This window comes from Pagrus pagrus (assembly GCF_965226575.1).
Source record: "Pagrus pagrus genome assembly, chromosome: 22".
Classification (NCBI taxonomy): Eukaryota; Metazoa; Chordata; class Actinopteri; order Spariformes; family Sparidae; genus Pagrus; species Pagrus pagrus.
The window spans coordinates 14,142,073-14,159,370 of record NC_140204.1 but is presented as its reverse complement, the minus strand read 5'-3'; the positions used below and the strand labels follow the sequence as shown (position 1 = coordinate 14,159,370).

Sequence of the window (17,298 nt, the reverse complement as noted above, 5' to 3'; positions counted from 1 at the left end):
AAGTAAAATTGATGGCATAATACATGATACCAGAGTAAGAGATGTGTCTGAGCGATCCTCTGAAATCGAAGGTGTGTTTTAGTATGCGTCGGACCACAGGGAAATGGTGGATATCATTTTATCTGACAGCACTGGGCCAAATACTACATCATTAAAAGAATACCTACTGTTCAGGTCTGACTGGATTGAAGTCTTGAGGTAGGTAGGTCTCCATTTTGGAAATTCAGAAAGGTTTAGAAGTCAGAATGAAAATGTTGACTTACAAATTGGCACGACTGAAGGATATAGTTCACCTTAAATTCCCTACACTTTCTCTTTCTAAAGGCTGATCTGAACAGTGTGGACAAGCAGGGGCGTAGGTCATCAGTCCTGCGGGTCATGTTCATCCAGTCTGTTAGCTACTCAGGATTTTCTTTTGAAGCAAAGGAGAAGTGAGTGGAGGACAGTTTTGATATTTCTTATCAAACGGCTTCTTTCGCTACCTTGTTGAGGCTCCGTGCTGCGCTATCTTTGCCGCCCGGCGTGAGGTTCCTCAGCTGCACGTCGAGGAGATCCACCAGTTGAACCATGGCCTTCACTGTGTAGGTGATGTCCCCTGCCTGAAGGTTACGCTTAGTTTGCTCCGCCAATTCCCTGGCAATGACTGCAGCTGTCTCTCCAGCTTTTAGCTGTAAAAGAATGACAAAAACAAAACAAAAAACAGGGGTGAACAAACATAGACACATCTGAACTAGAGGTTTATTTCTCTACAGCTGGAGGAAAACTGTGGCAAACTTATTACCAGCAACCTTGAAACATGGGGAAAACATGACAAATTGCCACATACAAATGTGCAGACCCTTAAAATGAATGCCTTTTAGCCCATATACATTTTCGCAAACTGCTGCTACATTGCACACAATTAATGTGGCGAGATGGTACTCAGCTGAGTGTACACCAGGGCAAATATTGTATCTGGAAGCAATTATGAAATCAACTATTGAGGGAATTTCCCCAGGTAGCATTACAACTTTATGAAACTAATGGGGAGCACTGCAGCATGAGGGAAGCAGTGTGTGTATATGTTGCACACAGAGGAAAGATCCTGTTGGATATTTGTTACGTTTGAAAGCTTATGTGATTTTTGCCTCTTGGGAATTGTTAAAAAAAAAGAAAGTATATGCCTTTATTGTTTTAAAGACCTAAAATAAGGTTTGCTTATTATTTTACCACATTAATTTCTGGGGTTAAAAATTAAGACAAAGACGAAAATTCATCAAAGGTGTAGTATTTTTCCCAGTGCAGTGGAGCTGAAAAACATCAGGGTTTAGGCTAACTTTAGCATTCCCTATCCTGTCCTTTTTTTGGACTGGGAGATGTTTACACTCCAGCAACCCCATCCAAACATATCCATTAGTCCCACTTCTAAAAGCCTTTCTCTTGTTAAATTGAATGTGAAAACATATTGTTTGTCTGAAGTATGTGAGCTCAGAGGTCTTCAAATAGAATCATAAACTGCTGACGGTATTGACTTTTGCCTGTTTTCTTGGAACCTGTTAGCTTAATTTTCAGTATGTTAGCATCATGTGTAGCCATCACGTTAGGGTTACATTGTTCTTTCTTTCTTTCTTTTGCATTGTTCTCATTCTAAGCATTTGAAAGTCAGATGTAGACTGCATTTTCAACCACTTCATGGAGCTAAAGGTAGCTTCTTTAGCTAGCTAGCTTTAGCTGATACAATCTGCCAGCTATGTTTAACATTTCAGCAGCACGTCACCAGAGTAAGCACAAACTGCTGCTAACTATCCTTGTCATTAGCTAGTTAGCTCATTTAGCCATGCGGCTAGCGGTATGTGAGTTTGGAGCACTGGGGGAGTGTTGGCGCTCACACTACTAGCACAGGAGCTTTGCACTGGGACAGGTCGGGCTAGCTGGTTAGCATGTTAACTTCAGGAGATATCTCTTAATAACAGGCGTCATAACGTCAAAACAGTTTGTTCTTCACATTCTGTTAATCGTTGTTTTTGTAAATTTTTCAAATGTTTTCAATTAAAATTCTTACATATTGCACCTTTAAACTGCAAATATAAATGTGCCTCTTATTTTATTTTTAATATCTTACTTGTGAGCTATGGAGGAATCTGTTTATTGGCTAATGAGACTTCCCATTAGCCAAATTACACTGTACATTTCAACCTCTATCTAGCTCGCTAATTATATAAAGAGGTGCCCCTAGATGTCAACCTTTTCACACTTTTAATTTGTTTGCCTCTACTTGCCAAATGTTGAAATAAATGCTCCTTATGCAACAACTCAGAAACAAATTAACCCTTTTCAGTCAGATACCGTATATATTTTTTTTAATAATCCAAAATTCTTGGATTATTAAACATATCAATATGTACAATAATGACAACAAATATCCAATAGTCGGTCTTGTCTATGATCAAGGAACAACAACTGGTCTAACTTGACTAAATGCAGAACACCCTTTTGGTCTGATGCAGTTCAGAGGTCAGTTACCGCCAAGGTTTTAACTAATAGACCAGGCGCAGCAAGATGAGCCTCAAAACCGCAGTGACACCAACTAAAACAGGCCAATCCTGATTTACTCTGGCATCACCTGCCATAATCGTCTGTGAGTTTATTAGTCAAGCCAATTACGCTGCTTAAATTGGTCTTCACAGGGGTGTATGCAGGGGAATGTGTCTTTGGGAGATGTTTTTCTCTTTTCCCTCCCTGCTCTTGTCTCTTAATGAGGGTAGCTGAGGATGCAACGTAAATAGCTATGTTTTTTTTTTCCCTCCCTCTCTTTCTGCTCATCTTGTGTCATTTCTTCCTTTTTTTATCCTCTATATCTTCCTTTCTCATTTCGTCCATCGAACCATCTGGTAATGAGCAGTGCCACATACAGGAGGATGGCTCTGGATCTAAAATAATGAAGTGCCAGATGGATATTCCAGATCTCTGACACGTTGATCTTCATTAGTCTTCCTCGCTGCCGAAGTGTGATTCGCTTTTGAAAAAACAAAAAAACAACTAATAACACTTTTTGTTTAAAAATACACTCTCTACTTTTTTGTCAAGTACATCTTAACAGGTAATATTCTGTCAGAGTCGCACTGTTACTGCTGGATCCATGCAACAACATGGCCATAGCAAAACAAACCCAATAGCAGGCTCGGAAAAAAACTTTGCTTCAGTTAATTTCTCAGCAGCCTGTAGTGGGGCTTTACTGCGCCCCTCAAATGGCGCAGCACCGCACGGAAATGCACCTGATAATTTCTCTCCCTTCTACTCAGCCATCCTCCATCCATACCTGCAAGCTGCCGTTTGTTTAATGGGCCAAGCATTGTGCCGTTGAGTAGATCGTAAGTGTTATAACATGCACGCCTTAGGCTCCTATGAGTTTAAGGGAGAACATTTTCAACATTGCCAGCAATTCATAACCTGGAACCTCCAATCCTCACTCGCACTTACCTTCTCCTCTTCTGATTTGATTCTATTACAGATTTAAACATAGAAAGGTTTATATGGGGCTTTGCATAATAACTTCCCCGTGGAGGAGGAGATACAAATCATTTGTGCCTGAGAAGGATGGGACGCAACTGACTGCTGTATCATATCGTGGACCGAAGGCGGTCTATATTAGCAGTCCATTGGACTATGGTGTTGTGGTATTGGTTTTCACTCTGCCCACGATCCAGCAGCCACCCACCAGAAATAAAGCATAACCCTTCTATTGAATAAAACTCGGGGCTATCCATGACTTAAATTGACAAGTTAAGGAGAGACAAATAACAAAAGAGAAAACACACAATAGCTAAAGTGCTCTGAGCACAGGCGATGTGTAAACCTTTGATTTGCATTGTGAGCTGTGGCAAAAGTTAAACAAAAAAAAAATGTAAACATCAGATAACATTGAAACTCAGTGCCAAAACCTCCTATAGTTGTATTGTCAAGAGAAATGATGATCCCTGATCGGAAAAAAGAACAAAAAGCAAACCCCAACTGTGATGCGAGTTTAAGTAGCACAACTTCTGCTCATTATATCGAGCGGCTTGGTACCTTCTGGCTGATGAGGTTGACCCAGGGGGAGGTGCAGTTGCTAAAGTCGGGTCCTTGGGGGTCCCAGTATCCCTCTGGACCCACGCACATATATGAGGCCACGCCTAGAGAGAGGAGAAAGACAACAGCTTAGTGAGAACAATGCATCCGATCGAGAGGCGCAAGCATGTCAGTACAGACAGAAAAGCTACACTGACACATGTTTTGTAATATCTCTCAGTGTGTGTGAGTGTATGTGAGTCTTTCTTAAAGATTAGGACAATCAAGCTTAGCCACATTTCCTCATTCCTCTTACTCCTGTTTTCCATTATAGAGTGATGAAGCACACAACGCTATCAGTCTGGTCAACTAATGCCCAAATCTCCTGTGTTTCTGACTTTTCTTATTGGCAACACTCGCCCAAATACAACCGCAACATCCTAAGACACACACTTCTTACATGATTAAACTGATGGATGTAGCGAAATGTAATTGGATGGTTTTATCTTATAGCGAGCGAAATGAAGTTGCTTCACTTGAGACCAGCCGAGCTCACCCAGACAGCGTCTGTATTTAAATCATTAAAAGTCAGACAGTGTCTGCATGCGTGTGACAGTTCAACTCCTGCATGAGAAAGAAAATACACCAAAATAGGTGCCAATTAAGTCTGCCATAGCTGAATTCATCACGAAAGGTCAATTAAGCGCGCTCGAGAAGGCTGTCTCCGTGCTGACAGAGATGTGGTTCATGGAGTGACTGTCTTATAATTTTCCATCTCGGTTTGAGTGCAAATACACCTCTAGATATTGAGTCAAATATCTAGAGGTGGCCATCCTTTTTAAAAGGCCCCATATTACGCTCAGCTTCATACTTTCATGTTTAAGAGAAAGTGCTCTTGTGCTTTAATGTTCAAAATCAGATTTTTCTCACACTGTCCATTGCTGCAGCGCCTCTATTCCCCCTCTTATTGCTCAGTTTTAGGGCCTGTCTCTTTAATGCTCCCCTCCTGAAAAAAAGGCCAGTCTGCTCTGATTGGTCAGCTCTTGCGGGCCTGAGCAAGAACCGCCCACCATGTTAATGCATCGGCTCTGTCTTTGTTTTTGCAACCACCACCATGCTGAAGGTGATGACTGTATAGTTGTGACATCACAACTATACAGTTGGCTGTCTGACCTTGCTATATCTACCTTCAACCTTCTTAATCGTAATTAATAAATGAAATACTTTTAATCAAGAGACATGGGGCATAAACCTGCACTTTTTGTGGACACCTGATATTTGCAATGAATTCATTGTGTCCAAAAACAAGAGTGTCTTTCACTTGTTCTTCCAGGTACCTCAAATAACTTGCATCTATATTTTCACGGCTGACATCAGCAAGGCTACATGCTGACATTAAATCGCCCTTGCTTGTGCTTAGCGGGAGGGTGCGTTAGAGGGCGAGACGAGCAGCATTAACAGATATAAATTTTGATTGACATATAATTTCCTTCCCCAGTCCACCTTGGACAGCCTTACGTTTGATGGGTTTATAAGATAAGGGACTCTGCATTTCCTCCTATACCGAGAGGCAGGAGAAGGAGCATGAAAGAGAGGAGTGAGAGAGGGAGTCGGAGGGGGGAGACGCAATGACAGCAAGCCAAGTGAGGTAGATGGAAGGGGGGAGCTCGAGGAACTTTCAAAGAGTGGCAGAGGAAGCTCACACAGTCGTGTTCTGCTTGGCAGTGTCGTCTGAAGAGCAACGGCTTTGAAGAGCACGCTGAGGGGAGATGGGGTATGTGTTCCTCTTATCTTGCCATATGATGGCTGTTAGTGAGGTCTCGACGGGTGCTGGTGGTGCCCATTAATGAACCCTGTATGTACTGTATGTGTGTGTGTGTGTGTGTGTGTGAGTCTGTGTGCTGATTGATGAAATGATTTTTTGGGCTTCGAGCCAGATTTGATTGTATCATGTCATTCCCCGTTCTAGGTTGACTTGCTCTATAAGAAAATCGTGATGGGGAAGTTTTCATCTGATTTGCATGATCTCTTCTTCTGGGTTAGTAATAATGTATTATCACCGCTTATTTTATTTATGCAGCAATACTATCTGACAAAAGAGAGCCTCAATATCAAGGTTTCCAGGTTAGCTTTTGGTAGAGTTTAAGCCCAAGCACGACCCTGGTTGCAAACACACCGGCAGAGCTGTGAAAATGCAGTGGGCGGTGCCTGCTCAGGCCTGTGAAAGCCGGCCAATGAGTGACAAGGCTTTAGTTGGGGGCCTTATAGGTACAGGCATGAAATTGGGGGGTGAATAGAGTTGTTGCAGCAAGAAAAATCATGTGTTTACTGAACATTTAAGCAGGTAAACATATTGTAGAAGAGACACACAAAATGTAAATCAACCTGGAAAGGTTGCATATTATGTGACCTTTAAAAAGTCTATACTGAGTGGCCAGGCCTCATTACAATATGAGCCGCTGTGGGATCAGCACTTTACTTTCAGGGGAAAAGCTTCTTTATCTAAAGCAGCCAACATTTTATCTTAATGCACACTTGACTTCATTCCCTTAGTATTGATACAAAGTCAGAACTGGAACAACATATATGAAAACAAATGGTCTGATGCCTGGTACACGAAGCTCAGCAAGCCCTTTCAAAACGCTGCACACAAATGTGTTTAGCCAGTAATTAATCACACCAACTGTGTCCTGAGAGACGGGAAATATATATGGGCGTGTGTGGTGTATTAGTTACTAGTTGACATACAGATGCAATGCTAAGCTATCTTTTGGCTTGCATCAGTGAGTCAGGAATGACAGAATGAGGGGGGGAGGGGGGCAGGAAGCAGGAAGGAGGGCTGCATGGGGAGTGTAAACATAAACAAAACACACACCGGCGACCAACATCAAGGCGAAGAGCCTCACAGTAGACTGTGTCTCCTAACGAGAGTATTGACATCCTCACAGAGTGAAGGGATAAAAAACAAAAAACATGTACACTTCACTGGCAGACTTTTTCATTTGTGAACAGAGGAATGTTTGATGTTTACGGAAGATTAATCAGGTTAACTGCATGCCATTATTTGAACCGACGTGTAATGACACACATTGTTATGCTCTATTGATGCTCCACACACTGTAAAGTGGGAGACCTTCCAACAAAGGAAACAGCGGGAAAAGTATGTGATTGAAGCCCGCTGCCACCACAAACTCCAAATGAGTTTGGCTACAATGCAGTAGTAGAAGAAGTGAAAGACATTAGCTGTATCTTTTTTTATGATAAAATGAACTTGTAAGTTTAAGTGTGAAATAAAGTTCTCCCATTAAATATTTGTCATGATAAAAAAATCTTCCGTACCTATGGTTCCAGGTGGACATGGCATCTTGGTCACCATGCCCTGCTTGGTCTTGGGCCAGGAGATGTCCATCATCACCAGGGGATTGCAGTACTCTACCCTGATGTTGGGAAGCTTGGAGGAAGGCGGCGCCCTGTTGTCGTCCTCTGGTGCCAACCCCTCCACCAGCGTCTGGACAGGGGCCACTGTGGACGTGGTCCGGGGCCACTGGGCCATCGCGGTTGTCGTAGCAGGCATCTTGGTAGTAGTAGTCCTGGCTGTCGTGGTCGTCATAGTAAGAGTGGTCGGTCGAGTGGTGGTCCTTGTCGTCATTGTCGTCGTGTCCATGTACACCATGACAGAGGAGGATGTTTCTGTCGAAGCAGAGAGAAGAAACAAAGTCAACTGATGTACTCACAGAAAAAAGGAGAGTTTTGAAAAAGAAGATTGAGTTTAAATGTCTTTCTTTTTGCAGTCACACTTCATTAATGTCTGCGAGTGAACTTATTTTGGCACTGGGGAAAAAAAAAAGACAGAGCGTTCGCAGAGGAGTTTCTGTTCTTGCCTCTTTTCCACGTGTCACTTTAAGAGAAGATGGTTCAAAGAGGATCAATTGGAACTGGCAGGTGTGACTTGCATGGGCATGGTGTCTACGATGGGACTGGCTAAGCTAACACAAACACACACTATCCATATGCACACTTACAGCTGTGCAGTCTAAATAGAGCTGTTGAAGAGGGCATATCTCTGAGAGTCAGACACTGGATGTTGTAGTTACATACTATTTCTGGGTCAGCCAGGATAAACTGAAATACCTATTTCCTCCCTGTGGATACACTCCAGGGGGTGCTTGCTAATGACGCTGTTTAGCTGAGCTGTTGGGGACAAGGGCTATCATAACACAAACACACAAGGAGACATATACTGGCACAGCTATCCCTTTTTCTCAGTTTCTTCGACTCCCTGTCATCAATCATCCCATCGACTCATCTCATTCTGTCCCCTTTATATTTCTTCCCCTGTGTCCCTGATTGGAAAACAGGAGCCCCAAACTAATTTAGCGACAGGCTTTTTATGAATGTGTGGACTTGGTTAACCCACACAGGGTCAGAGGACACACAGAAAGGTCATACCTCGTAATATATCTTCAGAAAGAGGGAAGAAGCCAGGCTTTTTTCTATGAAGCAGTTCTCTATGGAAGATCTTTATTTAGAAAGATTGCTCTGTGTTACTCATTACACATTTGCATTGCATTGTTATTTTTGTACGATATTCTTCAATATGCTACGCTGACATTTCTATATGTCGTGATCTTATTACTCTGTGTGGTTTGGAAGAAGGCAGCTTACTCTAGGCCCTTTAAATAAGTTCCCACGAGAGAGCACTTTCTCACACGCTCACACACAAACACTCATACCCAATCTGGGCCTTTGCAAAAATGCAATTTGGGATGGGCGTTGTTTCCGCCCTAATGCAGAGATACAATCAAAATGACAGAAGTGACAAATGGTCCCCATCTTTGTATGAAGGGGGCGCAAAGCAAAATTTAATGAGGGTCGATTTTAGGTTGGCAGGTGTAATGGACGTCACACATCCAGAGAGCTTAGATAACAGACGTGACTGCGGAAATCCAGTTCAGCGAGTTTCAAATTGCAATCGGACGATTTCTCTGTATGGGGAATTTGAAAAGCGGCGAAATAAGATGGCATAAATTAGTGCCACGGTTTGGGAATCGCAGAGACGCCTGGAGGCTGTAATGACACAAACCAGACCGCTATCAGCAGTCAATGCATTCGACGCTTAACAGCCTCAACGACAGCCAGGGTTGATTAAATAGGTTGCAGCCGCAGCAAGAGTTCCAGGCTGATTGAGTATTTGTTTTCTCCAGAAAACAAAAAGGGTTGTTGTGTTCCTAAGATCCACAGGTATCTTGGACACTCCTGCGGAGGCAGTCCATCAGTGAAGTGGTACTATAACAAGAATCTAATTGAATTGCAATGTGAACTAAACGCATGCGGAGCCTTTTTTTTTTTTTTCTTTCGCCCAGCTACCTGGTAATGCATGGCATATAACTTAAAAATTTCTCTCACAGACAGAAAAAAACAAATCAGCAAAGTATAGAGCCGTAAATGTTAAGCGGAAAATACAAGACCGTGGAAAAGACGCTATCACACTGGTGTGTCTGGATGCAAACACTTGAATAAGCGAGCATAAATGCACAGTCACGTGCTCACACACCGGCAACCACACACTCAGTCACAAACCCTCATCAGCCAACATAAACTGACACCACCACCCATCAACAGGGCTTTAAAAAAATCACATGAATGCTCAAATAGGTATTTAACATTTCTACCAGCCACCAAGACATCACCATTTACATTCTATAACCACGATTAGACATCATCATCAATCTGCGCCGCAGCAGCCCCAGTGGCTGCAATGATCGTGTTAATACGAGGGAGAAATATCTTCGAGGACACCAGCCTATTTATTTGATTATTTATGAGAGAACTTATTTACGCATGTGCATTTGAAGGAAAGTGATGATGACCTCAAATATGTCACCCGCAGTCTCTGCAAAGGGAAGCAGCATCAATTTAAGTATAATTGAAATCAGCTGGTGGTGCTTAACCAGCATATAGTAAAAGGAGACCATTAGAGCAGCTCATGGAAATCTGATCATGGAAATGCACTGCTCATATTGAGGTCAGCAAAGGTCACAGTGCACAGGCTCAGATAAGCTGGTGGCTAAAAAGGGTGTGCAGACGGGCCCATTAGGATAAGGGAGTTATTGTGCTGGTCAGGACGGCTGATGCAGGAGTGATTTTGACTGTGACAGATTTTTTGCTGAGGGAGTGTGTTGCTTTGGCGGCCCAGAATGCAGAGTAAGTAGTAAGCTGCACAGAGACACGAGACACATCGACCATAGATTCATAGAAAAACATAATAGGAATAAATAAGGTGACAGGTTGTATATTTTAAAATATTTCAAAAATATCAGTGGCATCCATTATCTAAATCGGTTTTAAGGAGAATTATGTAATTATTTTTCTTTTACTTATTCAAATACGAAGTTGTATTCATTCGTAAGAAAGCTTGACTTAGCGTAGCTTGTGGTGGCAGACATAGCAAAAAATACTTTGTTAACTTAAAGCGTAACTCCAGCATTTTACACATTAAAGTGCGTTTACATGTCTTGGGGAGTACTACTGCATATATGGGAAAAAGTAGTATAAAGCATCTTGTAGCTCCAGAGGAAGCTGCATTTAATCGGATAAATGGACCAGAGATAGCAAAACCTGTTGCCTACATTACCCACAATGCAACTTAGCCACCGAGTGACATCAAGTGCTTCTTTTAACATATGCAGTAGCACTCTCCAAGACCTGTAAACACACTTTAATGTGTAAAATTGGTGGATTTACCCTTTAATCTCCTTTAGTCTCTTCTTGTGCTCCTGTTAAGCTATATTGAGGCATGTCACGGATATCAACAGAAACTAATTAGTAAACACAACATGCCCTACCGAGAGGCTGCTTCTGGAACATTTTCAGTGCTAAGAGCCACAGAAACTTTAGCACACCTGTGGACTGACAGGTGCGTAGGAGAAGACAAAATCACAACATAAAAACACACTGTCCTCTATACTTGTATTCAGAAAAACAATGAATAATGTCTCACTGACCTGCTCTTTATTTTCCAAAATGATCTTAAGTGAGGTGCTTTCAGGTGAGATCACTCATTACCTTCACATCACTCACATCACGTCATTCAGATCAAGATTAGCAGCGGCCGACTTCCAATACATTACACTGCAAAAGTAGCTTATTTAGTTGATTTTAATTGATGTGACTATGAGGCTAACAGCAGGGGCAACCATTTTGAAAATATTACTCCTAAGACAGAACAGAAGCTTTCCTGTTGCTCCCATACATTGAATGCGACATGCCAGCACAATGGGACGACAGGCAACAAACATGTTCCTGGTGACATATGGGGTGTTTACTCGTCAAACTGACTCAGTGAAGTCAGTCATGCAGCATTATCTTTCTTAGGGTTGCTACCATAAGCTCACATTAGCCACCATAAGATATGATGTGCTACAACGAGCAATGTTGTGTTTTATTGCCTACGATCTTCTTTGAGAGGAAGACTGTGCTTTCTAATGGCATATGGTCTCGCTTTGCAGTTAATGATTAAACTAGTCAAACACCCAGCTATCATTATCTCTCGATTTCAGAGAAAATTTGATTAATTTCATTTACAGATCCTTTTAAAATAATAATGACAAAGGTTATCATATCACCTTCTTTAATACTTGAGGTAGTATGACAGTACGGAGGAATATAGCTGCAGGACATCGCCATCACAGCATGAGGTTAATTCAAAGTCACTAGGAACCATGTCTAGAATGTAATTCCATACTTCCGGATGATCCCGTTGAGCCCGCTGTTGAATTATTTTTCACCACGCAGCATGTTAAATACGCCTGCAAAGGCTCACACAAGAGGCAGAGAGCAGGAGTGGAAAAGAAGAAAGTGTCCTTGAGCAAACTTGTATATCTTTTCCATGAGATGAGCACGAAAAAAAAAAAAAAAAGGAAAGCCAGCAGCACACAGCAGCCACAGTCTGCAGGCACGATCGCCTTGGAGACAACACAAGGACATTTTGTTTTGCTTTGCCAGCTTTCCCATTCTATCCAAAGGGATGAAGAGAGGAAAAAACTTTGCTCAAGAGCACCAACGAGGTGAACAAGACTTTGGTATGCTCCGAGGGACTCGTGAGTGACCTTAGAGGAAGATTTCAATGTGAGATTGGTTGTGAGTTTTAGAAAAACAACTAAACCGTGGTCCAAGAAGAAGACAACGAATTTGGAATATAGATGGTTGAACTCTTCTTCTGCTCTTGTGAATTTCATATTTCAATATCCACTTAACAAGCACTTCCTCACTGCAGTATTGTTAATTATAATTGCGTCCTCGGATGCATTTAGGTATTCCACAATGATACAAGGCAAAGTTTAAGAACATAATTCAAAAAGTGGCCTCAAACCTCAAAGTAATTTATCTTCTGTATATTAAAGATTCAATGCTTTCTCAAAGGCATTACAAAGTCGATTAAAAATGAATAATGCTAACAGCCAGCTATCAGATATTCATGATTTTTTAAGCCAAGGGTTCCTACACCTAAACAGGCGACCTTTACATCAATAAGACAGGACAAACGTCTGTGGGCACGCCGACTTCCTCTCACTGAGACTCACTCATCATTTACGCTCAGCTTCTGTTGCACAAAAGTCCCCCTCAACAAAACGCGTGACGTCTGTTTCCACCGCACACAGAGCTTTGTGCTTCATTTCAAAGCATTAATTTCTAACTAATTAGCCTCTCTCTCTGTATCCCAGGGCTCGTGGCTTCCACAATTAGATAAGCCCACTCTACTTCGCTCCAGGAAAAAAACCTGCTATGCTATTATGAAATGAATCCGGTTCATATGACTTGCCGTTTCCGCACCGAGAGCGGGCTCGACGGCTCTGAGAAACTTCTGCAGACGCCAGATCAAAGGAGGTGGAGAGGGCTTTCGGGGGGTAAAAATGAAATGAGCCTCAGACGGTAAAGTGACTCGACCAACCTCGTGCTGAACCCAATTACCTCCTAATTTTAGAAGTTGAACCTTTATGCATGGTTACATCTTCAGTAGGGACTTTAGAAAATATCTGACAGTCTTTGTGTGATGTCACCCATTAACTTTCCACTAAACTGTTTAAAGCCTGCAAAATGGGATTTCTGGGTGCTGGGACATGTATTTTTAGAAAGAAATGTACTTGAAGACCAAATCCGTGATCACAGACATTAAGGGATAGAAAAAAGTTCCAACCCTGTACTTGGTTGTTTGGTCTAAAGGGTGCTGCTTCCACTTTGTAGCTCAGTCTACTTCTGTTAAAGTTTGGTCTGATGTCAGAACCTCTTTTCTAGGCACAAGACAATGAACCTAACTTCACTGGAACAAACTATATGGCCATGTTGATGTTCCTCATCATTGCGATCATAAGTTTTGACAGTTCTGGACACCAGTGCAAACAACTGTGTTACAATTTATAATACCATCAATGATTCATGATGGTTTGGTGCAATCTGTTAAGCTTTCCCTCTAGTATTCAAACTGAGAGGCTTTCCTGCGTGGTGACAGTGCTACTGCTCTACTTGCATTATATTAGGGGTTGTATAATGTTTGAGAACTAAAGATGCACATATTCAACAATTGTACTAACCCAATTGCCAGAATAAATGTTTGTGCAAACCACAAATGCTGAAACTTTACATGTCTTTATGTTGCAACATTTCTAGGTTTCTAGGTTGAATTTTCAATTTTACGTTGTGACAATGCTGCGCTTATTGCCTGGTAAGGTTTAAGCAACATAAAAACAAAGATCATGTTTTGGTTCAAAATACCTGCTTTGGTCACCACAAACATTGTTGGAAAGTCTCCTTAAAAATAGCCAGGTTTTAACGCAGACTTGAACTGTGGTCAATAAGGTACTTACTGTATGACACGTATAATTGTGAACTTATGTGTAACATTAACTGGTACTTTAATCTTGGGACTGGGCTACACAGTGTTGTGTTGTGGATTGTTTGGAGGCTAGCAAATTTCTGTCACCATGAAATCCCTGAACCACCATCCGAGAACTCATGAAGTCACTGCTTGCTTTAACCTACTTGAGTTTCTGTTGCTTGTGTAATGTTTGTAATTGCTAATTCCTGAGGAAGTGTTTTTCCAAATCTTTGTTGTAGACAGGGACTTTGGACCCAATAATCTGTCAAGTAGCTATTAATTACTAGTGTGACAAAATGTTGGCATGAGGTGCTCAAAAAGTCAATACAGTCATGTAAAAAAAAAAAAAATGAGATTAACATTAAAGGACGTGTCCCAATCTGACCCTATCCCTACAAAATAAAAACAAAGAAAACTGGAGAAAATGTAATTGAGGCTGTTACATGTTAACCAAGTGGTTTCTTATATCTCGGCCATCAGCTAATTAAGCATTAATTCATAAGGCACGATGTCAAATGTTATCTATGATGAGAAATACGTACATACATATGCAGAAAGAACATCTATTTTAAGCTATCTCTCAAAGCCTCTTCACAATGGCATGAATCACTGAGCTCCCAAGCTTATCAATTCCCTAATGTTTATGTCATACGATCCCACTGAACGCTACACATGTCCTAGCTGAATGTTGGGAAAATAAAATGACGATAAAAGTCCCATCATTTAATGGAGCCTTTTGTGGCAGGCCCACAAATCCATCAGAGAGTGCAACTGGGACGTGGGGAGTGGAAGGGAGGTGGCGGCGGCGGTGGTGGTTGTGGAGGGGTGCGGTGAATTATGCAGCCAGACATCCGGTAATGCTTCGATATCATCTGACATGATGAGAACCGTAATGGATGGGAGCTATGCATTGTTTGGCAATTAATTTCTCATTCCCTAGCTCTCTTGCCGGGACTTGAGAGGGCATCTATGGAGGTCACACAGCTCTGGGAGAAGCGTATGTGCCGGGGCTGATATATATGCACACGTGGAAACAGGCCCAGAGAGATACTCGCAGTATTGAGTTAAATGACAGAGGAGACGTGGGCAAAGCCTGTTCGCATATGCACTACAGTAAAGTACTGTAGGTATGAATTCAAGGCAGGTAAATACATGAAAAAGCCACAAAAACACAAGCGCTTTTTGACTAATGTGCATAAATATTCGCTCATCTGCATTCAGAAAAGAGGATTACACTAATTTGAGTTTTAATTTATTTATTTTATATACTCTCAAAAGCCTCAAAACCCCCAAACCAAAGTACATCATGCAAATTCATTATGCACCTACATACTATGTATATGCAGTTCGTACATTACTGTACTGGTGTGTATTAAAAACACTGAAAAAACATATTTAGCAACATCTCTTTGAAGCAAAACTGAGGAAGGTTGGATTCTGTTCCAATCTAATGAGCCAAAACTCAAGTCTCTCAGGCTACTGACGAGGCCAATCATCGACAAACATACCAAGAGAAGCAAAAGGAGAGAAGAGGAGTGTAAGGACATGAACACAGGAGATTTCAGACTCACAAAGAGGAAAGGCACTCTCCTCCAAGGTCTCACCATTTGCCAGGGAAAAAAAAAAAAAAAATGAGAGCAAGGCTTTTCAAAAGACTGTCAACCAACACTAGAATGGGCCAAATGGAAAGGGCAAAGCTGAGCAGAGGAACTATGACACTGGTGATGAAGAGAGTTAAAGATGCTTCAGAGGCCTCCAATCAGATTTAGTCGGCCGATTGGCCAAAAGAAATCACTTCGAGCTTGTGTGTCACCAAGCTTAACAGGCTTGGCGACGCAGAGGCACACCCATCTAATGTGGCAATTTCGAGGGGCTCTAGAGAAACTGGTAGCCATATATTCACACACACACATACACTTCAGGAGAGTGGAGGAGAAGACCCACGCACTTTAGTGCAACAACCAACTGAAAACTGTGACAAACCACAATTTTATATCTTGGCCCTACACTCTCGAAAGAGTTGGAAAAGCACAATGACACATGTACAGAGGCAGGGACAAATGCACTTGTGTGCACCTAATAATCCCCATAAGTTTCGCATTACACAAAAGTCTTTGATTTTGCACTATAAGTATGTTTTTTTCCCATTTCTGCACGTCAGGAGAGATGGATAGGGTGTTGGCCTTAACTGAGGGATTGCCTGCCACTGCTCTCACTACACAGGTGATCTGTGTATGATTTCTGGATCAAGGTAGAGCCGCCGAGGCCCATGATGGATGGCCAGTCAGGACGAGGGACGGCAGGCAAAATCATGTGATATATATATACATATAATGGGGTATCACACAGAGCCAATGAACGAACACGCCACATTCTGAACCACTTGAAACGCGTGCTCACATGCTCATATCGACAAAGGGTTCATTCAGATTCCACACCAGAAATAAAAAAGAGGTGAACTAAGATCAGCAAAACACACACATGCACTAATAGGGTAAGAATGATTACGTTTTACAATAAACTTCAAATGATTCTGACACGAGGAAGGTTTCAAAAAAGGCTCTGAAGCACCAACAAAGTGCTCCCTGTTTCCATGCAAAAAAATCTAAAGCTGCATTACCAACAGAGCCCCATTGTGTTGCAGCATTAAAGGGTTTGCAAGAAGAGCGTGCATTTGTGCACGTGTGTGTGCGCGCAAGTGCTTTAGGAAAATCATTCTGAACTATAATCCTAAACCTTGCACTTTCCCTAGAAGGAAATTGCCCTATGCAAGAGGTGCACCCGGCATGTGAGGAGTGCGTAGTCTGCAAATAAGCATGTAGCCTACATTTCTAAGCCGTGACATCAAAAAGGGCTTCATGCAGCATGCAAAAGACAGTTTTTTTTGTGGAATAGGAGCATTTAGTTTGAATTACGAAGAAAGATTCTCCTTAAAGCTTTGCAATCAAGAAAGAAAAGGTTCAGGTCATGCAATAGATTGTTAAAGTAAATCAATCAAAAGCAATGATAGGTACTGGAAAGCTGGTGCGTTAGCATTGGAACCCAAAGGTTCAAACAGATTTTGCCTTGAAGAGCAACGTGAGTCACACTCTGATCGTCTCCACTAAATCCTGCCAGCCTGCATATACTGTTTAGACAGTCTTAATCAATTTAGCATGTGTCAGGCACTTCCAAGCAGAGCCAAGAAAGGCCTGAGAGTCCAAAACAGCGGCTGTTTCTGCATGAAGGTTGGGGCGCCACGACTGCGGACTCCCTCCGAGCTATCGTGGCTGGCACCGTGCCCCGGCCAGATGGCAACATGTGGCAAAATTACAGGGCTGCCAGACAGTGAATGTATCTATGACACCAACTGTGATACATCATATGCAGCAATCGAGCCAACAAAAGAATCTCTCCCA

General features: G+C 42.0%; 1 protein-coding gene across 15 annotated transcripts in view; it reads right to left on the bottom strand.

The window, feature by feature from the left end:
- LOC311252061 (adhesion G protein-coupled receptor L3) overlaps positions 1–17,298 on the bottom strand; it is a 221,860-nt gene that overhangs the window by 59,630 nt on the left and 144,932 nt on the right. For all 15 annotated transcript variants that reach the window (XM_084344861.1, XM_084344863.1, XM_084344862.1 and 12 more), the window contains 3 exons: positions 7,366–7,716; positions 4,048–4,151; positions 483–668 (listed from right to left, as the gene is read on the bottom strand). In XM_084344861.1, the coding sequence (XP_084200987.1) occupies positions 483–668; positions 4,048–4,151; positions 7,366–7,716 (641 nt within the window). The remainder of the gene's footprint in view (positions 1–482; positions 669–4,047; positions 4,152–7,365; positions 7,717–17,298) is intronic.